Source organism: Theropithecus gelada, chromosome 6 (assembly GCF_003255815.1).
Source record: "Theropithecus gelada isolate Dixy chromosome 6, Tgel_1.0, whole genome shotgun sequence".
Lineage (NCBI taxonomy): Eukaryota > Metazoa > Chordata > Mammalia > Primates > Cercopithecidae > Theropithecus > Theropithecus gelada.
In genome coordinates this window covers 166,073,290-166,097,523 of record NC_037673.1, presented here as the reverse complement: position 1 = coordinate 166,097,523, position 24,234 = coordinate 166,073,290, and the positions used below count along the sequence as shown (strand labels likewise).

Below are 24,234 nucleotides of genomic sequence, written 5' to 3'. Positions count from 1 at the left end.
TTTCCATCTGGTTCTCTGACTTGCTGCTTTACACAAGGGCAGCAAACTACAGTCCATGGGCCAAATCTTGCCTGCTACCTGTTTGGGTAAATTCAGTTTAACTGGAATATCACTATGGTTGGTCATTTACATACTGCCCATGTGTGCTTTCAGGCTACAATGGTAGAGTTGAGTACTTGAAACAGAGACCACATGGCCTACAAAGCTGCAAATATTTACTGTCTAACCCTTGATTGAAAGAGTTTTTTGACCCCAATATAGTAGATAAGATAGACACTATGTAAAGAGCTTAACTGTCATTCTTTCATTGAACTCATACTGCAATCCGGTGTGTGTTATTGTTGTTGTTTTGTGTGTGTGTGTGTAGAGGATACTCCTATCAATCCCGTGTTACAGATAAGAAAACTGACGCTCAAAGAGTTGAAACATCCTGACCAAGGTCACAGAGCTAGTAAATGAGAGAGCTGGATTTTAAACCCAGACAGCCTGGCTCTGGAGCCCATGCTCCTAACCATACAGTACACCTGGCTGCTGCAGGCCCAACTCTGTGCAGGCACCAATCACATGGTGCTGAGCAATATACGGCCCTTCCCAAGCAGAGCCTCCATGAGAAAGGAGACCATGGCAGCCAGTTGATGGGCAGAGGAGAGCTGAGGTAGGGCTGTGGGAACCCCAGGCCCCAGGGACACATACTTGTTCATGCAGCCCCAGTCAGCCCCAGAATCTCAGAACGTATGGATGAAAGCTGGGACACACAAAGGAAGAACAACACACAAGAAGGTTGGGGGCAGGTGACACAGTCACTTCTGACAGGGGACTCTCTCCCCAAATCCACCGACAATTGCTTAGCCAAATTATTTCCTAACACTCTTCATCTTAAAGAATCATTTTAAAAAGTGATTTGATTGCTCTACCTAGCCTGCTCCTTTATTTCTAGGGGAGCAGCTTTGTAGGAAATGGGTTTTATTAGAGTTGTTCATCCGCGTTCAAGGGAGGAAAGCTCAGCTCTCCTTTTGAGAGTCCACTCCTCTATTACACAGACCTGGAGAAAATTAAAGTATCCTGGGATGAAGGAGTCATCTCTTTGCTCTCTAAAAGTGCAGTGAGAGCTTCTCCATGTGGCCCTGATGATGACCTTCTAGACAAATGCTTGCATGGACAGGGAGCTCACCCCATCACAAGGCAGAGTTGCATTATTTGAGTATGAGGAAACTTCTGCCTTTAGCTGAAACTCAGTTTGCATCCTCAAGGCTCTCAACCATGGGGCTATGGTTCTGTCTCTGGAAATATCACGGGACGACCCGACTTCCCACTTGATACAGTAGTGAAATCTTTAAAGGGATCATCATGTCTTCCCGTTTGCTCTTCTCTTGCTTAAAGAGCTCACATTCCTTGCCAAGTGTGGTGGCTCACGCTTGTAATCCCAGCACTTTGGGAGGAAGAGGCAGGCGGATCATGAGGTTAGGAGATCGAGACCATCCTGGTCAATATGGTGAAATCCTGCCTCTACTAAAAAAAAAAAACCCAAAAATAATTAGCTGGGTGTGGTGGCAGGTGCCTGTAATCCCAGCTCTTTGGGAGGCTGAGGCATGAGAATCGCTTGAACCCAGGAGGCAGAAGTTGCAGTGAGCCAAGATCGCACCACTGCACTCCAGCCTGGTGACAGAACAAGACTCTGTCTCAAAAAAAAAAAAAAGCGCTCACATTTCTTCAACCATTTTTATTGTGATACTTTCCAAATCTCATAAGGATTCTCTTTCTCATAGAGAAAGCCTAAAATTTTAGATGTGTAAATAAATTCATAATAAATATTCTTAGGATAAGTTTCTCTTAGAGTTCAAGGCTACAAAAAAGGTTGTTACTCATGATGAAATGTCTCAGCACTAAGCACTAAGTAATGACAAAAATATGTTTTACTATGATTCCCTTTCTGCCTTGGTTTACTAGGAAGCTCAGTCAAAGTTGATGCTCAGTTTTTCTCCTCTTTATTAACTTCATCTTTTACCTCTTATCTTCGGTCATTTACTAATTGCTTTTAGTTTTGTGGCATCTGCATTTTATTATAAACATGCATCCTCTTGTACATTATCAATTGGCTCCCACGCCCACTGTAAGCAGCGGGTAGGGGCTATATCATAAATACTCCTGCTTCACAGATGAGAGTTTGAGGGGCAACTAGTGGGTGATAGAAATCTTTGCTGGTTCTCACACTTTGATAATAATAATGATGATACTGCCTACAGTAATAATGCTAGTAATCATAATAGGAACCAACGTTTATTAAGTAGTTCCGGCCTGACAGGCACTTTTCTGAAAGCTTTATGAGTGTGTCACCTTGTTTAAATCTTACAGCCAGCTTCTTACGTAATATTATTAGCTACAGCTTCTTAAGTAATATTATTAGCCACATATTACAGACGAGAAAATCAAAGCCCAGAGAGGTTAAGTAATTTACCCTCCAACAGAGATACAGAAAATGGCAGAGCCAGCATTGAAACCTAAGCCGTCTGTTTTCAGAATGCAAGCTCTTGTCCACCATGCCACACTACTTAAATTATCAGACCACCCCCAGCCATTCCACATGGGATTTAAAGGGTCCTGGTACTTCAGATAAACTCTGAACCCATAAGATTCTGGATCTCATCCAGAACGGGGAATGTTGATGTCAGCTTTAAGAAGTTGCTCACTGCTGACTCCCTCCCCGCACCCCTAGCAGCAATGGTTTCCGGCTCTCTCACCATCTGCCTGCATGCTCTGGGTGTTCCTTCCAATCCCTGTGCCCCAGCGCAGTCAATCAGGCTCAGACATTGGGCTGGGAAACAGAGAGGCTGTCCTAGTCCTTGGCCCAGAAAGGATCATGGAGGGTGGCCAAGGCCAGGCTTGAGATCATATCATTCGCATAAAGGTCCCTGTTCAGGCAAGACAAGGGTAGTGGTAATCAGGGGACAACTTCAGGCCAGAAAATAGGGAAGAAGGAAGGAAGGTTGGAAGCCAAGAGGTCTGCTGGCTGATTCTTACTATATCTATTATGTGCCAGGCACTGCGTTATGTGAGCCAAATGCTCCTTTCATTTTCAAATGAGGAAACTGAGATCCCAGATATGAGATGACTTGTCCTAGGTCATTCAGCAAGTTTAGGTGTAAGTGTATGAATAACTCTTTGTAAGAGAAAGGCTTTGCCAAGTCCTGATAAGTATTTCATTCCAGGAGATGGAATGTCATCCTGCTCTTGGGGGCTTTGGTTACAATAGGTAACATGGAGGGAAGGTGGAATCCCCAGTGGTTGGAGTCAGGGTGAAAGTATGGGGCATTGCAGGAGCTTGGGGAGTGTGATCCTACCCCCAAAAGGAGAGGATGCATGAATGCTGGCTGCTTTTCTCTAGGGGCAGGGGAGAAGACTCAGGTGAGTATAGGTGGCTAGGAGTGAGACCACCCCCTTGTCCCTGGATCTCCAGGAAAGGTCTCCACTCAGCTCGGTACCTTTCCTTGTCTCCTATCCTGGACAGTGAGAAGTGGGGTTGAGGCTGGGTGGTTCTCTCTACCCATATGCTCTTCCCTTTGCAAGAAAAAAGAGAGGGAAGGAGGAGGGAGAGAAAGGAAGGAAGGAAAGGAGAAAGAAGGAAGGGGGACATTTAAATATGAGCTTTTATACTTTTGGATTTGACCAGCATCCATGAGAAACAGGACATCCCTTGTCATTAGGCAAACATCGCGAGCCCATAAGTGAGAGGCGATTAAAGGTGTGCTACGCGGCCTGTGATTTGCATGGGAGGTGGATGGGGCTTCACAGCTTGCACAGGCAGAGAGCTAAGTCCCAGAATGCAACATCAATTCCAGCAATGGTCTGAGATTCCTGCATGAGAGGAGGAAATGAATGACAAAAAGCCACAGAGATGTTCTTGGCCCCTTAAGAAATGGCAGACCTCACAGGGAACCACACCACCAAAACCAGCAGACAGGGACATTTGGCAGCATTTTCTCCTTGAGTTTCATTTTTATTACTTCTGCCTTTTAATGTTATTTGAGATTTGCCACAACCCCCGCATGGACTCTGAAATCCTGGCATTTTGTCCCGTTTCTGTGTAACTTGGGGCCCAATGCATAATGGTAATCATGGTAAAGATAAGAACAATGGAAGCTACCATTTACTGAGCACCTACTGTGTGCTGCACATGCTGCTGGGCACACCATTTACTCATCTCAGAAATGAAGAGTGGGCTCTTTAATGGCACTGGAGTCATGCGCTTTCGCAAGCTGCTTGCTGCCACCAAGCTCTCCGTTCATCTGTGATTAGATCAGACCATAAACTTCCCCCCTTCTCTTCCCCTTGTGAAAATTCTGCAGTGTAGGCAGGGATCCAGAAGTGGGAAAACCTTCATTGCAGTTGCCTGCCAATGCTTTGCTGTACCAGGGTGGATGGCGCACTGCAGAGTCCAGGGCCCGACAGTTGTCCTTGGTGGGTGTGCAGTGTGTATCTATGTCAGGAGAAGGGGGTACTTCCAAGCCATGCTGTGGGCCAATCCTGCCAGCCCCCACCCAAGGAACCTCTTAGAGGCACCCAGCTTCCTCCAGCCTCCATTAGAAGCTCCCTGATCTAATGAAATTTCTGCTGTCCTTTTGGTCTGGCCAGACCACATTCATCTTGGGCAAATCTCGCCCCTCTCTACCAGTTCCCTCATCTGCAAAATGGGAGTGATAATGCCTAGTCTTGGCAAAACTTGTTGTGAGGTGGAAATGAGCTAGTAAATCTAAAAATGCTTTGAAAACTTTGGCCGTGCTATTGACAAATAAGGGGTCACTGGAGTCTGTCTTGTTTTTAGTACCACGACTAGTATTTTAATCAGCCAAATGTGTGTGACTGGTCTATACTGGAGCATAGGTCCCTTCAGAATGGACAGACTTTTCCAATTGTATTCATAATTGCTTTAGACAATCCATAGGAAGAGACTGTCAAGTGTAAACAGAGTTTCCAAGTACCACAAAACCACAGAAAGTGATGCTGAGATGGAAAAGGACTTTCCTGCCTTCTTCCACTCCAACTGGATCCCTCTCCCATGTGGAAAATGCTGACACCTCAACATTGAAAAAGAACTTAGAAGTGGCCTGTGCCAACTCTGTACCCTATGAGTCAATCTGTTTACAGCAATGCAAATCACTGGCTGTCTGGCTTCCTGTTGTTTTTTTCTGGATGGAGCTGATGGAGAAGAGGGGTGAGACATGACCACTCACCTCTGCTCTCCCACTTCCATCTGACCCACACAGTTATTCCTCTGACAATAAATCCAAAAGATTCTAGATTCTTCTATCTGTCTGAGCAGGCAGCTCCCCCAGTGTTTGACCCCAGGAAAAATAAGTCAAATTATTTAAAGTCAAAAAGTGGTATAACCTAAAAAAAAAAAAAAGGTAAGAAAATGTCCCCAGTGATATAGTGAAAAAGAAATGTATTGAGAAATATCAGAAAAATCTCTGGAAAGAAATCAAAATGCTGAGAAATATAGAGATAATATTAAGCCAATGCTCTTTCCTCTATGAGAAGCTGGATGAATTGGCCAGCAGTTGCATCTGGTGGTAGTAAAGGTTTTCCCCTGGAGAAAGCAAGCTGGAGGTGACCTTTCAGATTCAGCGGGCAGCAGCCAATGCTTCTGGCTAGAGGGATGCATGCAACACAGAATTATCCCTGCAGGGCAGGTGCCCTGAGGCTCACAGGAGAGGAAATTCAGGAGATGCTGATTCCTCACCCTGAATGAGCCAAAGGAATGAATCACTGACCCTAAAACATTTATAAAGATGCAAGAGAGAAGGAGAAGGCAAGAGAAGGAGCCAGAGAGGAACAAAAGAAATGGAGAAGGAAGAGGAAGGGTAGGGTGTGGAAAGAGGAGGGCAAGTAAGGTGGTGAGACAAAGAGCAGGGAGGAGAGGGGAGAAATGAAATGGGGAGCCATGCCGGAGAACAGAAGGGAAGAGGGGGAAAAGAAGCAGGGAAGACAGAGGGAAATACAATAAAAGGAGAAAGGAGAGAGGAAATCCGCAGGATAATCCGGCTAGATTTGTAACCTTTCATGTCTTAGGCTGGTCATGCTTGTTATGTTCACTCTACTGTCCTCTGTGCTGTCTTGCATACCTGAAACATTTTATTATTTTTTTTAAAAAAGGAAGAGAAGGCAGAAGAAAGGATAAAAATGAAGAGGAGGTAGAGGTAGATGGTAGTCGTATCTCCCTGGGTGACAAATGCAATTAGAGGGCTAGAGTGGTAGAAAAAAATAGCATTAGTGGCTTGCCCATCCATTGGAGAGGACCCTGGGATCAGAAAGCCTGTCTTCTCCACTAGGTCTGGTTCCAAATGAGGCACCTGAGCTGGAACCACATATGGGCCATGGCCCTCAACCTTTCTCCCTGGCATACTGGAGAACAGGAGACCCTGCACTGACGTCAGTTCCACTTCTGCCTTCAACTCAGTGTGTCACTCGTGCAGTTCCACCAATGCTCCCCCAGCTCCTGCTCCATGCTAGAAGCTGTGCTGGGGTATGGGATGCACACCAGTGACTTTGTTCTTCTTGAAGCATTTGCAGGCAGAAGACAGCTGCTCAGAGTCTCAGTTTCCCCATCTCTAGAATGAGGGGGGTTGTCTTCGGTTTTTAGGTTTGCTTTGAGTCCCAGGATTGAATCCCCCACATTTTCTAGAACAACTCCACTTTTATTCTGTTTTAGATATTGGAATTGTGCTTAAGTTTGGATTTGGAAAGCTGAGTTTACTGCTAAAGGAATTTTGAAAATCATTAAATAAGATTCTCCCCAAGGTCTAAAGTTTTAAACTTCTCTGTTCTATTTCTAAGGTTGTATGATTCCTTGATTCCTTGAAGCCTCTAACTATAAGAATTTACTCTTTATTCATTCATTCAACAAATACTAAAGTTCTTCAATAAATGGGGGCAGAGACAGAGAATAAACAAATAAGCTAATAGGACAGGGTTTTGCTGCATAGAGGGACATGGAAGGGGAGAGGGAATCAGGGAGTGTCTCCTGGAGATGACAGCCTCGGAAGGATCTGGGGAAAGAGGAGTCCTAACAAAAGAATAGCAGATTTCAAATCCAGATGATGAGAATGAATCTAGCATGTTCAGGGTCACAGACCAGGTCACAGAAAAGGGGGAAAGTGGCATGAGATGAGATGGGACCAGGAAGGTAGGCAGGGGCCAGATGACATAGGGTTGTGGCCTCTGTTCAAGGTTGTGGCCCTGAAAGTTATGGAACTAGTTTGGATTTTAATTTAAATGTAGTGGGACACCTTTGCAGGGTTTCAAAGAGGGGCCTGATGTGATCTCATTAAATATTATCTCATTAAATATTATCAAGGCTGCCGTGTGGAGGACAGATGGCAAAGAGGACAAGAGAGGGGGACACTTGCAGTGATACAGGTGAGAGATGACGGAGACCTGGGTATGAATACCAGAATTTGTGCAAAAAGGTCAAACATGGTATATAGGAAAGTGAGAACAAGATTTCATGATCAGTACGTATCCAACATCTTTCAGGGTCCCAAATATATAAGTCTGGATTTTAACCTCACTTTTTGGTGCCTAATTCTTTCCTCAAGTTCACCCATGCTTAGTAATCCCAGGTGCTAAAAAGAAAGTCAATTCCCTTTGTTTCTTTGACCACTTACAACAAAATGTAGATTTAGGCAGACCCCCAAAATATACCCTTTTCCTTATTGAGAAAGCTGCCGGAAAGGGGTATATTTTTGGAATATATAATTTGGAAAATTATCTTTCCAAATTTCAAATTGGAAAGATAAATGAAGACTTGGACCACAAGCATTAACCCTTTGATTTCAGATGAGTATGGAGTAACCCTTACCAACAGATTTGACCGAGCAATTAACTGAATACAAATGGAAGGAAAGCAAACTTTGAACCACAAGGCCCAGAGGTGAATGATCAATAGTAAATGGCTCCTTAAAGACTCACCACTGTGCTTAGGACTTTGGAGGATAGAAAAAGAGTGGAAGACATATCCCTATACCTTAGAAATGCACCCTGCAGCTGAGGAAACTGGACTAACACATAAAGTAGTTAGATGTCCGGCCAGCTAAAGGGAGGGAAAGTCGGGGTCTCCACCAGAGCCCTGAGGCTGGTAGCAGGAAAACAGGGTTCCAGTCTACCTCTGTGACTTAGGACAAATCATTGAATCCTTCTGGATTGAATTCCTCTTCTTTAAAACAGGGATAATGCTTCCCAGCCTCCCTAGTGGGGATTACATGGGATTTGAAAATGCTTTGCAAGTTGTAAAGTGTGGTATAAATAGTAAAGGTTATTATTACTAAGTTCAGAGAAGGGAGATGGCAATGTGTCAGCAAACAAAGCCTCCTCTGAAAAACAACCTAATCAAGAGCCTCCTGCTCAAAAACCACCAATGACTTCCCAGTGCCTAAAGCGGAGGTTGTCAAACTATGGCTCCCAGGTCAAATCCATTCAGTTGCATATTTTATAAATGAAGTTTTATTGGAACACAACCAGAGCCATTTGTTTACATATTGTCTATGACTTATTTCTTGCCACAATGGCAGAGCTGAATGGTTGCAACAGAAACTGTGTGGTCAGCAAAGATGGAAATATTTACTATCTGGCCCTTTAAAGAAAAAACTTGCTGACTCCTGGCATGAAGGACAGTCTGAACCCCAGTTAACATGTAAAGCACCCTCATAAGTAAGGTAGAATTTGGATGCATGAAATGAATCAAATGCCTTCCTCTAAGTCCTCCCCTACCCTGTACAACATTGTGTAGCAATTCTCAGGAACAGATTCCATATGAGGTTGGCATTGCAAGGTCCTTTCATAGAGCTACAATAGGGGTCAGGTCTTACTCCTCCTTGGAATCTCCACAGTATTTATTACAGTGCCCACCTCACAGCAGAATCTCAATAAAGTCCAACCAAATTAAATCTGTCATAAAGAGAGAAAGCATAGTAGACTAGAGAACAGACATGAGACCTACTGATAATAAATCTTTGAAAGAAAAAAAAAATGTTGGAAGTTAATTAATTCCTTCACTCTTAGTTATGCAAATATTTATTCTATGCGACTATCCAACTATTCCATGTCATAGAAGCTAAGGCAAATTAGATAATACAGGATTATATTCATTTGTTTTACAAGAATTTATGTAAGACCGACCCTCTGTGTCAAGCGGAGGATAAGGACTCGGAGTAGACCATCACCACCTGTCTCTCAAGGAGCTTATAGTCTAGTTGAAGAGGCTAGAAGTCAGCAGATCATCACAATATAGAGAAACAAGCACAATGCTAAAGTACACAAAGTACAGAGACGGCAGGGAGATAGGACTTCTTGTACATTCCTCGGAAAAGGGAATGCCATCTTTGTACATTCCTTCCCATGAATGCACCTACAGTTTACTATCCCAAGGGAAAGAGGAGGGCCCAAGACCAATTCACAAGTATCTCATGGTTACCAGCTGGGTTCTATCTGAAGAGTGAACACTGACTATCCTGACCATTTAATATAACTATTTCATTTAATTCTCACAATCAGTCTAGGTGGTTTTACAAAGATCAATTCACTTGTTCCAGGTCAATAGTCAGAAAGTGGAAGAGTCTCATCTAGGTAGATAATAAGCGAAATCCTATGTACTTAACCCCTCACTGTATGGCCTAAATACACTGAGAAAAGAGGACTGGGCAGGAATTCCAGTGAAAGCCCACAGTGGGCAACCTACAGAGATATTGTCCAATGTTTCTGTATCTACTGAATGGACACTGATTCCATGAGGACCATTTGATGTGGGCCAAAGGCATAGATGCAACATAAACCGTTGGTTCATGTTCACTAAAGTCAATAATCAAGGGAGGACAGAATAAAGTGTTGCAAAGATCAACAATAGCTCCAGCCGTGGGGCAGCTGTGACCACCTCTAGGGAACGATTCTGGATCCTGGCCAGGATATTAATTTAGCCCTAACCTCCAATGCCTAGGAAAATGTGAATTAATGGACAACTGGGAGCCCATAAAACTTAAAGGCCTCCAGAGGGTGCTTTTAGCCAGGTGTATTCCCCAAGATGTGTCTGTACAAGGGTCATGGTGGACATCAAGGGCAGAAGAGTTGGGACACAAAATATTTTTGTCAACAGAAAATTTTGTATTTCCTAAACTTCCTAGGTTCTGTCTAAAACACGAGAGTTTCCACATTTGCTTGGCTATTCAAATTTTCATTTTCAACTTTTCAGCCTTTATTTGTATCAAACATTGTGTAAAACCAATATACGAAAAAAAGTGCACTCTTATATAAATTCCCTATCAAGAATAATGAGATACAATTTCTTTTGTACTTTATTGGCAATGACAAAAACAATTATCATAAATTGACCAAGCACAGTAACAAAGAGGTTCTGGTGAAAGGTCTTCTCACGCAGTAATGGCAGCGTTGCACATTAGAACTTTATAGAAGGATGAGTGGTAACATGGTAGTACCAACAAAATGTAAAATGCACAGCTACTTTAACCCAGTAATTCTTCTTCAGGCATTTATTCCAAGGAGATAATTAGACAAGTGCTCCAAGATTTACATACAAAAAATGTTATTTATAGACTTTTAAATAATACCAAAAATCTATAAACAACCTAAATGTCCACAAAAATACTATTTAAATAGATAATTGTATAACTAGACAAATTCATGTTAGCCTACTTAAAAGGACAGTGTGACCTGTATGCCATAATGTGTAACTTTCTCCAGGTTGTTCAGTGAACAAAAGGCTTTCTGTCCATAAGCTTCTCTGTGTATGCAATTTCTGTGCAAGCATTGCACAGGGAGATGGCTAGAATGAATGTCACCAAATTGTTGGTGTATTGTGGCTCTTTCTGGGTGGTAAGATGTCAGGTGATTTTTTTCTTCCTTTTGTTGTTTATTTGTATTATTTGAATTTTTACAATGAACAAATAATATGTTTATAAGCAGAAAACCAACTGCTTTTAAAGATTAAAAGAAAACATCTAAAGGATACATAAACTTCCTGGAGAAAAGGCAGGGCTAACACCAGAATAATGACTGACTTTCAGAATGAAAATGTGGAGGGAGTTTGAAACCTGCTTGCTAGCCTTGCACAAAAATATTAATCTTTCCAGTCCTGAAGAAGGCAAGAAGGCCCAACGGTGAGAAGCCTATTCTTCAGGGTCAGTCTGTGGGTCCAAATGACAGCTCCATCACTTATCAGTGTGAACAACTTGGTACAAATATGTTCATCTTCTGTACCTCAGTTTCCTCATTTATAAAATGGGGAACTGATCGCACCTGCCTCTAAGAGTGTCATAGGATTAAGGAAGAGAGTAAATGAAACATACCAATCACAATGCCTGGCACATAATCAACGCACTAGGCATTAGCTCTTATGAAAACCAGCCTCAGACAATCGTAGCCTGTGTGAGTTATCATTCCCAGAATGAAGTGCTAATAAGCAGTTAAGAAGGCAAAAAATAATTAGTCAAGGAAACCCACAAAAGTACACATATAAATATCTAGGCTCTGCAGTACAAAGATGACGAGTATGAACTGTGTGTTTTCAAGCATGTGATCATCTCACAAACTTCAACTGCGTACTCTGCAAAATGGGGATAATATACAGAAGGTCATTTTGAGGATTAAATGCCAGGTGCTAACATGGCATTTAACAGTGAGTTTTTAATACATACTTGCTATTATTAATGAAAATAACTATTATGGACTAGGGAATTGGGTACTGAGCTCCCCATCATCACAGGCATCCAGGCAGGCTTAATTATTATTTGAGGAAGAAGATGCAGAAAGGATTAGTCATGGACTGAGGAAATTGTCTACTGGATTCTCCCAGACCTAAAAGTCCTATACAAAGTCATTGAAACATAGGACCAATTTTAAAAGTTCCGTTGTTTGGAATTTTTGTGTAAAGCAACTCGGGATCAGTAGGTTCATCTCCTCAGAGAGGTAGGTGACAATGCCACTCTTAGAAGCCAACCCTGTTCTTCAAACAGGCAAGGCAAATGAGGAACAACCTGCTCATGAAACTCTGCTCGTTCTGTCCCACGATGGCTCTACCTGCTCTGGAAAAGCTACAGATAGTGGTTCATCCACCACTGGGGCTCACAGAGCTCCATGAGCTTTGCTGAAAGTTATCGTCCCTCTCCCTAGATACAGCACATCCACACACATCCTGGCATTCACAGCAAGAAGCCCTGGCTGCAGGTGATTGCAATACTGATAACAGCAACGGTAGAAAACACACACCGATTGCCTAATGTGTGCCAGGCTCTGGGCTGAGAGCTTTGCATACATTGTCTCACTGACTTCACATCAGACTCATGAGTCTGTGTCTACGCTATGTCATCCCCACTTTACAGACGAAAAACACACCAAGTCCTTCAGCCAGTAAGGGGCAGGGTTTGAATCAGGTTCTAAGGTACACTCAGAATGTTAGCAGTAGTTAGTAGAAAAGGTTGATGACAAGTTGACAACTCATTAGCATTTTAGATGAATCCAAATATCTTCCAGGATGTGCCACACACTCTCCCAGCACTGCTGGGTTAGTTGGACCCTCTCAAGGCATCTAGGATCAGGAAAAGCCAAAGTTCCTATGAACATTATCTAGCAATTCTTGGGGAAAGCAGAAGTCTGACAGACAAAGTTTAGGCTGCACTCACAATGAACACCCCAAATGGTGTGATGGAAAATGTTAGTAATAGTGTCCGTTTATGGAACCAAGGTTTTTATCTGTATGATAAGGCTGGCTGGCAATATGGTTTGGCTGTGTCCCCACCCAAATCTCTAATTGTAGCTGCCATAATTCCCACGTGTAGTAGGAGGGACCTGGTGGGAGGTAATTGAATCATGAGGGTGGGTCTTTCTCATGATAGTGAATAAGTCTCACAAGATATGATGGTTTTATAAAGGGGAGTTTCCCTGCACATGCCCTCTCTCTTGCCTGCCACCACCATGTAAGACATGACTTTGCTCCTCCTTTGCCTTCCACCATGATTGCGAGGCCTCCCCAGCCATGTGGAACTGGGAGTCCATTAAACCTCTTTTTCTTTATAAATTACCCAGTCTTGGGTATGTCTTTATTAGTAGCATGGGACCAGACCAATACAGCTGGGTTCTAAGACAGACTACTTTCTCAGAGCCAGCCAAATACTTGTGGGCTATTTTATTACTTTTATTTTCTTTTAAAATCCCTCGGTCAATCCGGACAGGCTTAGAACTCTCCTCATTTCAGTGCCATTGTAATCCCTCTGACTTGCAGCAAACCCTCTGGTTTGCTTTGCCATGGCAAGGCCAGGGGACAGTTCCCTGCATCTCTCCAGATCTGCAAGGGTCTTTTACCCTTGTTCTTAGCAACTGTCAACATATCATGCAGATCCCAAAAGGGCAGAGTCATAACTTCATGATTAAGAATGTGGACTTTGGAATGACAGACATCTAGGTTCAAATTCTAGCTCCTCTACTGAGTACTTACCCTCTCTAAGCTTCAATTTCCCCATAAGTCTAAGGGGGATAATGGCACCTCATGGATTTTTTGTAAGGATTAAATGAGATAATGCAATATTGGAAAGGGAGTAGGATATGTTTAGGCAAGTTACTTAACCTTTCTGGGCCTCAGTTTATTCAACTGTAAATGGGGACAAAAATATCATCTACCCTTATAGAGTCATTTGTGATTAATGAATGAGTTATGGCTTGGAAAGTGCTTAGAACAGCATCTGTCACATTAGTTAGTACTGAGTAAATATGAGTTGTTTTAATTAATGCAAGTAAAGTCCTCAGCATGGTAAAAGTAGGTATTCAATAAATGGTGGCTATTATTATTATGAGGTAGCTGTTCCTCAGAGAAGTTCATGCACATTTATCTCCTGGAAAGCAATAAGAAATGAAGACATCAGGGGAGAATTTTGTCCTTAAATAAAGTTGCAGTCATAGCAGAACGAGTCCACAGATCCCGTTTCCCTAGCAGGATACTCTAGGACCTTCACTCCTCTTCATGCCCAGGCTCTCTTTTACTTCAGAAGGACCTGCCCTTCATCCAACCATCCACTTTTTCAACAGATTCTCCTTAAGCACCTATAGTGAGCCAGAAAGAGGGCTGGGAATGCTCAAGCAGTGAATGAGATGGTTCCAGTCTCTGCCCTCCTGGAGCCTACAGGGTAGTGGAGGAGATGCACACTAAATAAATACATACACAAATGCTTATTGAATAACAGCTACAATTTGTATTGTGAAAAATGTGACGAGGATGTACAATGGGTCTTGATGTGGTCTTGGCACTCGGTGTGTGAGTAAGGGGGAGTCATTGTAAAGGCTCCCTGAGAAATTGCTGGGACTCCCAATTGATGAATAGGAGTTGTCTGGGTGATGTGCGGAAGTGCAGAGAGAAAAGGGTCCAGGCAGACAGGCATTTTGTTCCAAGGCCCTGCACCCACAAAGTGCCTAGCTCACAAAGAGAACCGAGAGAAAGGTCACATGGTTAACTTACTCCTAGACCCTCCACTCAAAATACTCAGCTAGGAAATTAGAATTGGAAGAGAAATCCAGGTCCACAGAAACTGCGTTCTCAGCGGCAACTGTTGTCTCTTCCCTTTCAGGTGCTCCTCGCCTGCTTGCAGATCTCAGACCCCAGCTGGTCTCAGACCCCAGCCCCTGAGGCCAAGCAAACACACGTCATCCTGGAGGCTGCAGACATAGCTCACCGTGCCCACATGTGAACTTCAGCCAAGACACCACAACAGGGACTCTGCCCACTGAATCCCCTATGATTCCTCAATCCTGTCCTGGTCATACCCCACTGGGTTTTGTGAGGCTATTTAGGAAGATAAGTTTCCCTCACTGAAGAAAAGAGAGACAACATGAAAGAAAACAATGGCCCCAAAGGAGGAATCTGTGATTGACCTAAATGGGAGTGTTCCCTTGGGCGCATCATGTATCATCAAAGTAGCAAACCCCCAGGTCATTTATTTCTCCACTTATTTACCTGCTATGAAAAGAAGATGCTTTTAAGTTTCCTGCAGTTTCACACTGGACATTAATGCTCTGGGGGCGGGGGGAGAAAAAGCCGTATGTTCTAGATGTAGCAGGTTTCTTTTGGAATTCACTCACTGGGAGTCTGGCACTACCCCCTAAATGGTACTTTTGTTGTCTTTTTGTTCAAGACAACCAGATCTTCCAAGATCAGAACTGCATGCCAGCCTCCCTTGATAAACAGCCTACCAGCTCTCTTGGTAGATCAGATGTTTAATAGTTAGCCTAACTCATTTGTTTTTTCAAGGAGCAATTATACTACAATGAATTAATATTTTAACTGCAGGGAAAGCATTACAGCTAGTTCCTACGTAGACTCTAGAGGTTGGGAATGGCCAACAGGATTTCCCATACTAAGAGGAGAGGACAACTCCATCCTGGCCAGCAGTTCTCTATGTTTGAAATACCATCATTAGATACTGCTCCAAAGACCTAAGGGGAGATGTGCCTAGGAGAAGTGTATGGTCCTGATCCTTCCCACTGAGGCTCAATGGCCCAGCAAAATATGAAAGTGAGACCTGTGCTTCTAAAGCGTAACAGTCTAGAATCAGTAGAGTTTGTGAAACAACCTCACCACCGCAGGAGCAAATCCCAGCAGGTGAGATTCAAGGAAGATGGGACCACTAAGAATCCAGCTGGCCTAGCTGAGGTTGATGTCCGAACTCCAGAAGACCTGGCTGTGATGGGGAAAACTCAAGCAACCAGGCACCATCATCCCCCCACCTACTCGCTGTCCTTCCCCAGGTCCCAGAAGGCAGGGGGCTTTCGCAACATTGCGATCCAAACTTCCCCCAGTCTCAGGAAGCATTTCCCAGTTTTCAAAAGGAAGAAACTCACAGCTAGCAAGTCCCTGGTGGAAATGCCAACAGCATCCCAAAGTGCCATCCAGGTCAACGGCAACCTCTCTGAACAGGACATTGTGTCTTCTGACCTTGCCTACTTAAGGTTGGCTCAGCATCTTGAGGATGGGCCTCGAAGGGTCAAGGTGTCCCACACATTCCTCCCGAGGGTCCCCAAGGTGCAAAGCAATGGTCCTGTTAGCATATGCTTGGAAGCAGGAACTTGGAGGTCCTTAGAGAAAGCCACAGCTGCCATTCAGGTTCCAGATGATATTTATCACAGTCCTTCCTGGGAAGCTAGAGAGTCTGCTCTCAGCCCAGACAGGCCAGCTGAAGTAAGTAACTCCATACACCCTTTGGGTGACACATGTCCAGGTGATGGGAGAAGGATGACTCTACCAGATTCAGAAAAATCCACCTCCTGCTTAAATGCCACTAGCGTTGCCAGCCACACACCAGGCACAGAGAAACTTAAACCTGAATTGCTTTTGCCCAAAGACAACTCGGATGACAAAGACTTTGGCCCACTGTCATCTCAGTCAAAGGAAACGTGTGTTCCTTCACCTCCACGGACTCACAGTTCCCCCTCATCAGGCTCCCACAGCCAGCCAGCCTACCCAGGAAGAGCCTCAGACTGTCCTTCATCAAGTAACAATCACCAGAATCTGGTGTCACTCAAAATTAACAGTGCATCGAAATCTGCCCCTGGGTGTCAGGGGCAGACGGCAAACAACCCCACTGAGTCAGACACCCTGGAGTTTCCAAATTGTCCAGGAAGTGATCACCTCCCATCCTCTCTTTCAAAGAGTGAGACCAAACTTCAGAGCAACAGGGAGATTAGTGACATTAATCAAATTCACCTGGCACGGGGTGAACTCTGCGACCTCCAAGGCCGACTGCAATCCGTGGAAGAATCTCTGCACTCGAACCAAGAGAAAATTAAAGTCCTTTTGAATGTAATTCAAGACTTGGAGAAAGCTCGAGCTCTCACTGAAGGGTAAGGAGATTTTTTTTTTCATATTAAAAATGACTGGGTGAAGTCATTTGCTAACACAGGGGCAGAGACAGCTTTGGTTTCTTTTAGTAAAAATGTCTCCAAAATGTTTGAAGTACTGTTGTTTCTCCAAATCATAACCACAGACCTCCCTTTTCTCTAATGCAATTTCATTTAGTTCTAGGCTTTGGTGGGTTTTTGTGGATTTCTACTGCTGTTTGTTTTCGTTTTCAGGTGTTAACAGAATGGGAAAAGGCAGCAATGGAGCAGTAGGATCAAAAATGATTTTTATGAAGATGAGGGTTCCGTTGATATATGATGGGGGAAAACGATAGCAGGAAGGCACTTCCCCATCCCCCTCCTCTTAGCAAGTTACTGCATTTGTACAGTATTTCCGTTCTTCGTGTCATTGTGACAAAGGACTTGAGGTGGCCACTCAGCTTACTATTGACCTTCCCCTGTACTGACTACTTTGATGACTTGGGCTGGTCCATCAATGACCAACTAATTGGAACTGAAATGAGATCACAGTTCATTTTGCACAATTCATTTTCTGCCAAGAGAAAAAAGTCACAAAATGCTGTCCTGGATGACTCAGCACCAGTATAGGAGGAAAAGGCAGTTATTTGTTTAGATGTGAAATGCTCGTCCTTCCAGAAAGTGCTCTCTAAAGACAGAGAAGAAGCAATGGTTAAAGCTCATCAAAAAGGGTAGGAGAGAGAAGTCATTAACTGGCATTTGCTGTATGAATCAGAATCAGCACTGCCATATAGGAGAGAAACACTGTGATATGCAGAGTGAAACGTACTGAACTAAGAGGTCAGGAGTTTTAATAACCTCCCTTCCATTCACCTGCAGAATCCCTCATCTCACAGGATTGTTGTCAGCATGAAAAAACTCTCAGCTTGGGAAGTCTTTAAACATGTATGAAGCCTTCTAGAAATGTGAGCTCCTATTGTCATGACTTTCTTGTTTCCTTATTTGTAATGGCCATGCAACTTAAGAGCACCATGAATGCTGTGCTATAGGGACTAAGGGACCAGTAGGTTGAATGTTTGTGGCCCATGTGACTTTTGCCCATAGATTTATCCAGCAAATGCTCTGTCTTGCAGGCGCAACTTTTATCGAACTGGCCAAGATCTCAACAATTGCAGTACCTGCCAGAACACGGCGTGCATCATATACAGGTACCTGGCCACAAGCGAGGTCTGCTCTGTAGACTATAAAGCCATAGGGTTCACTGAACACTCTAGCAAACTTTTACATGCAGAAAGTCAAGAGAGGCAAAAACAGGAGGCCTCTGAATATCTGAGACCAAAAAAACCAAGGTATTTAACTATGAAATGTTAACATCTGGTTCCAAGGCAGGGATTGCTTTGTTTCCTTACAGCAAAGTCTATGAGCATACCCTTTTGATGTAATCATCCCTATACTCATCAAACACTAAGTGCAGGCATCATGGTAAGCTTGGCACACACATTTGCATCTCATTCCACCCTCAGGGAAGTTAAGGCATTCGGTCTCGCTCACATAGAGCATTTTCTGAGAGCAGAAAGGGCCAAACTCAGGACTCACATCCAGATTTTTCAAATCTCAAACCTGTGATTTTAATTATTCCACCACACTGCCTCTTCCTCAACAGCAGCTATGCCATGCCAAGCACTTACTTGGCACAGTGGAGAACCATGATAAGAACTTTATGTTCATTTCTAAGTATGTCATTTCCTTCTAGCACAGAGTAAGTTTGCTGCAGTAGATTTTTGTAAGTGACAAAATGGAAACATGATATACAGTGTAAACTTAGAGTCAAAGATCTGTGTTTTAATCCCCAAGTCTGACATCAGCTAACTTAACCTGGGCTTACTTTCCTTATCTGCATAGGGAACGATTATCCCTATTCAGAGTTGCCATAAAGACCAGATGAAATCATATATGTGAATGTCTTTTGCAACTGCAAACCTCTGTACAAATCCAAGGGCTTATACCTGTTTTTACTGGAAAGATCAATGCCCCCTTAGTTGGAAGACCACTTTCCATGGCATAGTAGAAAAGTGGTCAAAAGCAGGACTTTCCATTGACGATATCTAATTTTGTTGACCAAAGTGAACAGTTTTGCTTTCTCTATTACATTTCTCTTTTTGTTGAAAACTGGCAGCTCAGGGCCCGAGCAGACTGGAGCCTAATTGGGTTGCCTGTGTCTTCTTTTAAAACTTCTCATTCTCTCTGGCAGAATCCTGAGATTTCATTGAGTAAGAGACCTTGTGCCTGGAAGGCAGGAGGTGCTTGTACTTACTTACACAGGGCCTTGAGCATCTTTTCATGGAACCCATCAGCTCCTTATAAAGAGGAGCCACCTGTTTTTAATCAAATAACAGAAGATGCAGGATTGCTCACAGATAAATGCCTTTCACCTCAATGTGACGTCTTCCTTTAAAAAAAGAGGGTCCTGGAAGAGCCCTGCAGCATTGGAAAGCCTAAGTAGAAGTTTCATCAATTGCTCTCTTTTTCCTGCTTCTTTTTTTATATCTCTCAATTTGAACAAATTTTCTAATCATTAGGAGGACAAAAATTATTAAATGTCTAGACAGTTAGAGAGGATAAAACTATTCATCATAAACAAGAAGAATCAATTTGAACTAACCTCCATTTAAATTTTGGATAGTTTCTCTTCTCTTCCGGAGCCAGATAATGTATTTTCTACTACCTTAAAATGATTTTTTATTTGGCCTATATGAGTAAAAAGGGCAAGATTTCCAAGTCTACTATGAGTTTCATGACCTGGCCTTGGGCAAATCATTTTCCCCATCTGAAAAATGAGGGTCTTTAATTAAACGGTCCCAAGAGTCCCTTTTAGTTCTGACATTCTGATATTCTAAGCCAAATTAAAAGTGACAATATTTGGCTAAACTATGACCTTCCAACACGTCTGAGAATGTTTGCATTTTTCTAGCACTTACTTCAAACATCTCCAGCAAACATTCTAAATTAAGTTACACCCCTGGATGGGTTAGCAAACCTTCATGCACACCTTCCTTTCCAGAAGAAAAGCAATTGTATGCATATATCCCTCATTACCATTCAAAGCCAGACTGTTCTCCCAGACAGAATCTATATCCTTGTATCTAAGCCATTGTAGGGAATGGGCAATTAATTTGATGAAAGCAAAGAGATCTGAACAACAGCCCCATCGTCGCAACAGTGGGAAGATGAGAGTTGTCATTTTTTTTTAGAAAACATTCAAATGACTTCAAACTTGCACTGTGTTCTGGAAAGTCAGATCTTAGAAACGAATGAATAAGTGATGTGAAATACTCATCCCCAGGCCTTGTTAAGCCGCAATCTCTCTCCCAGGTGATGGATGTGCTCAGTGCATGTCACTGTACATAAAGCAGATGGGCGCATGATGGATTGCTCACTGGATCTTCTTCTCTGGAGATGTTGCTGCTAAGTTAGCCATGCATATGGTTTCCTAAGTGGTATTTCCCAGAGGCTCCAGCAGCTGGAGGCTATGGCTATGCTGCTTGCTCTTATCAAGACATGTGGGGTCATCTGGTTCTATCAAACTCATTCTCTCTGCTCCCTGAGCCTCCTTGACTCTCCTCTTACCATTGAACACTTGGATACACCCTATCTCACCAAGAGCACAGTCCCAACACCAGTGCCTAGAGATTCTATCCATGGCTCTCAAGAGCTTGCAGGGAATTATGTACATCAAAGTGAATGGAACCTTTTGTTTTGACTACCATAATCTCCACAGGAAGTGAGTGGCAATTGGCTCTAAACCACAAGCTGATTCCAGCCTGTTTTGGCCCCAATCACTTCCTTCACTCCTCCTTAGCATTAATCCTAGCACAAGTTACCCAAAGGGTTGAGTGAATGCCACCATAGTATCCAAGATTAAATAACATTAAATTACTTAGTACGAAAGTTGTTATCTTTTCAAATTTATTTCAATCCTTCCAATAACCCAGAGGGGAAAATCTGAGTTTGGTACTAGAACGTCTTTAAAACCTTCCTAATGCTAGCTTATCACATTTCTCTGCAAAGAAAGAACAGGTCTCAGGTTCACAGCCCTGAGCAAGCAATAGTTATCTAGCTAGAATACAATCATTTTTACTTTTTCTATTGAAGGCTTTAACTTTTAAAACTAGCCCTTTTAAATATTTCTGTAATTGATGCAGGTCTGCATTTCCAAAAGTGATATTGCCTGTTTGATATAAAACATGTTTTTAAATTCAAAAAGTGGATGGATTTAGAGAAAAAAAAGTGAAGTGAATAATTGTGTAGATGGTATGGGGAATCTTGCAAAACCATGAAGGTGGAGAATGAGTGATTGAAGTTTGGGAAATGGTGCCCTAAAGAATTGGCTCCTTTTCACCTTCTCAAGGGCATGAGGTCTCTCTAAGTCGCTTGCTCCTCCTTCCCTCACCCGCTTCTCTACTTTTCCAGCCATATCTCCAGCATTCATCTTTACACTCATGCTAAAAATAGTCAGCAGTGCTTCTTTAGAGGTCTTTGACTACAGAGATCATGCATTTCTTTTCCAGACATAACTCCCAGGAAAAAACTGCTTGGTTTAAGTTGTAAAATGTCTCCAATATGTTTTAAAGGAAAATAATAAGAGGTCTTTCCCAGAAAACTTTTCATCTACCATCCAAGCATGCGGTTCTGGAATTGGAAAGACAGAGTTGCAAGCTTACCATTTTCAGTGGGTGAAGAGACAGATTGGCCATGTAGGATTTAAAAGGTGCTAGAGAGGTGAGAGAAATAGAAGAGGTATTGTTCATCCAGGGTCCACCTGGACAGGCTGCTCCTCTTCTTATCCTTAGTCTCTTCCCACCACTTCTTCAACTGCACTCATGGACTTTATTTCTGTGGCACCACTTTCTGCTACCTTTTATCTGATATCTATATCAATCTATCTTTATATCTAAAATTTTCAACCAACTACCTACAGACATTTCCACTTCATATCCCAAGGCAACTCAAATTTGTCATATCCCCAAACACACCCATTTCACCACAAAATTAATTTTCTTCACATATTTCTCACTTTGTTCAACACCATTGACCAAGAGGCAACTCCATAAAGATATCACAGTCCCCCTTGACTTTCTCTTCATACACCAAATAAGCTACTGATTCCAACTGCTCAATCCAACCCCTTCACTCCAATTCCTCTGCTGCAGGTTCAAAAAAGGCTGCTGTCATTTGTCACTTCAATGCTAATTGACTTTTTTGACACAGGTCTCTCTTCCCTTATCTCAAGTAATCCTCCATGCAGATTGCTAACTTGCATCTGAAAAATAGAATCTGACCATGTCACTCCCCTGCTAAACAATCTTGTCCTGGTTCAGGTAGTCTGTGGCTCCTCTCCAGCCATGGGGAACTAGGTGCTCAGCTGGTGGTTCTGTCATTCCTCAGTGCCTTTGCATAAGTTCCTTTGCTTTCCTGGATGTCTTTTCTGCCCTGCTTCGTGTGGATATTTCTTAGTCTTGCAGCTTAAATGTCAGTTATATGGACAACCTCACAATCCAATCTGTCCCCAGAAGGACCCCCATGCCATGAGCCCTTGTCTGCTAGGTCACTGATCCTACTGCAGTGTAATAGAGTGTTTATAAGTTTCTTTCCTTCAGCAAATGGCTAGTCTCTCAAAGTCACGGATCATTGTTTCATACATACTTGGTGCTCAGTAGGTGCTTATTAACGAAAGAAATGACTCTATTAACTAGGAGAGGAAGGAAAAGCAATAGTGGACTTGAGACAGCTACTTAGATTGTCCAGAAGTAAAGTCATTGTTACTATTAGTGTACACCACCACCCTTGGGTGGGGAAATGAAGGATTAAACAAATATTCTCATTAGGAATGAGGGCTTCTATGTAGCTGGTTCTCAATGGATCTTTTTAAGCTGAATGTAAGCCCATGGGTTGCCAGTTTTAAAACAACTCGAATGCCACATACTTTCAACAAGAGAGACCCTTTCTCTGATGACTCAGAGAGCTTGCTGCACTTTCATAGGACATTGAAACCCTTGTTCTTCCAGGCCATATGACATTATTGCCCGGGACTTCTGTCCTGGCTGCGGTGGGAAAGTAAAGTTTGACTGTGGGGAACCACAAAACTCCAGGTGAAAATATCTCCTTTCTCTGGTGTCTGAACTGTCCCAGTGATCTCTTTGGCAGAAGGAGTCAGAACATCAGATCTTCAGGTTCTCTTGCTAAATATCTAATGCTAAATATCAAAACCCAGGTTTGCAGGCACAATAATGCCTAAGGTGTCCACATCCTAACTCACGGACCCTCTGCATGTGACCTTATTTGGCAAAAGGGACTTTGCAGATGAAATGACTTCAAAGGAGGAGAGCAGGGTGGGTTGTCTGGATGGGCCCAGTGTAATCACAAGGGCCACAGAGAAAGAGGGAGGCCAGAGGATCAGAGTCAGAGAAGGAGATGTGATGCCAGAGGCAAAGGGCAGAGTGCTGTGGTCACAAGCCAAGAGGCATGGCAGCCCCTAAAAGTGGGAGAAAGCAAGGGATGTGTTCTCTCCTAGAGCCTCCAGAAGGAGCACAGCTCTGATTTACAGCTCTGGAGGACTTCTGCCCTCCAGAACTGTAAGAGTAAAATCTATGTTGTTTTAAGCCATTAAATTTGTAGTAATTTCAACAAAAGGAAATAAGTACACTCAGATACACTCAGATTAAATCCTCACAATTGGAGGCTAGTTTATTTGACTTTCATTGATGATTTTTACAATGATAACAGCTGACGGAAGAGATCTGTGGGGCTGAAACTTAAGGGAAAGAAAGAAGAGAGCTACCACTTACTGAGGATTCATCATTTACTGATCACTTGAAGTACCTTCTGTTTTCACACTTAATCCTCACGACAATGAGATTGATTGAAGTGCCCCCAAGTTACAGATGACGGAACTGATGCTCAGGAGGGGGTCAGGCACTTGCTCAACATTCAGATTAGGCAATTGAAGCTGAGAGAGCTGAGGCACTTGCACAATTTTTCTGGAAATAGTCATTGTAACCGCCACAGCAGCACACAGTTCTGTCTTCCAGCAAGCCAGATTCCATAGCATGCTACCTTCCAGATGCCAGACTCATCTGAAGGATATTAGGGCTCAGGGGAATGTTCGATCGTCACTGATTTCCACTCAGCCAAGGGCATCATGAGGGTTTGCATTGAAGATGTAGGCCCCAGACAGTGCTTCCAAAGTATGGTCATGGACCATCTGCATCAGAACCTCTGGGTGTCTGTGGAAACTGGTTGCTGGGTTTCAGCCCCAAAGCCACGGAATCAGAGAGTGTGGGGTGGAGGATGGGAAGCTGCAGTTGCAGCAAG

The 24,234-nt window shown here is 43.1% G+C and overlaps 2 protein-coding genes across 3 annotated transcripts in view; one reads left to right on the top strand and one right to left on the bottom strand.

Moving 5' to 3' along the window:
• Window positions 1–24,234, bottom strand: part of DOCK2 (dedicator of cytokinesis 2) — a 435,458-nt gene that overhangs the window by 183,181 nt on the left and 228,043 nt on the right. The window lies entirely within an intron of this gene.
• The window catches only part of INSYN2B (inhibitory synaptic factor family member 2B), a 118,953-nt gene that overhangs the window by 80,991 nt on the left and 13,728 nt on the right, over window positions 1–24,234 (top strand). For both annotated transcript variants that reach the window (XM_025388693.1, XM_025388692.1), the window contains exons 2-3: window positions 14,619–16,887; window positions 17,997–18,071. In XM_025388693.1, coding sequence (XP_025244478.1) covers window positions 15,542–16,887; window positions 17,997–18,071 — 1,421 coding nt within the window. In that variant the 5' untranslated portion in view covers window positions 14,619–15,541. The remainder of the gene's footprint in view (window positions 1–14,618; window positions 16,888–17,996; window positions 18,072–24,234) is intronic.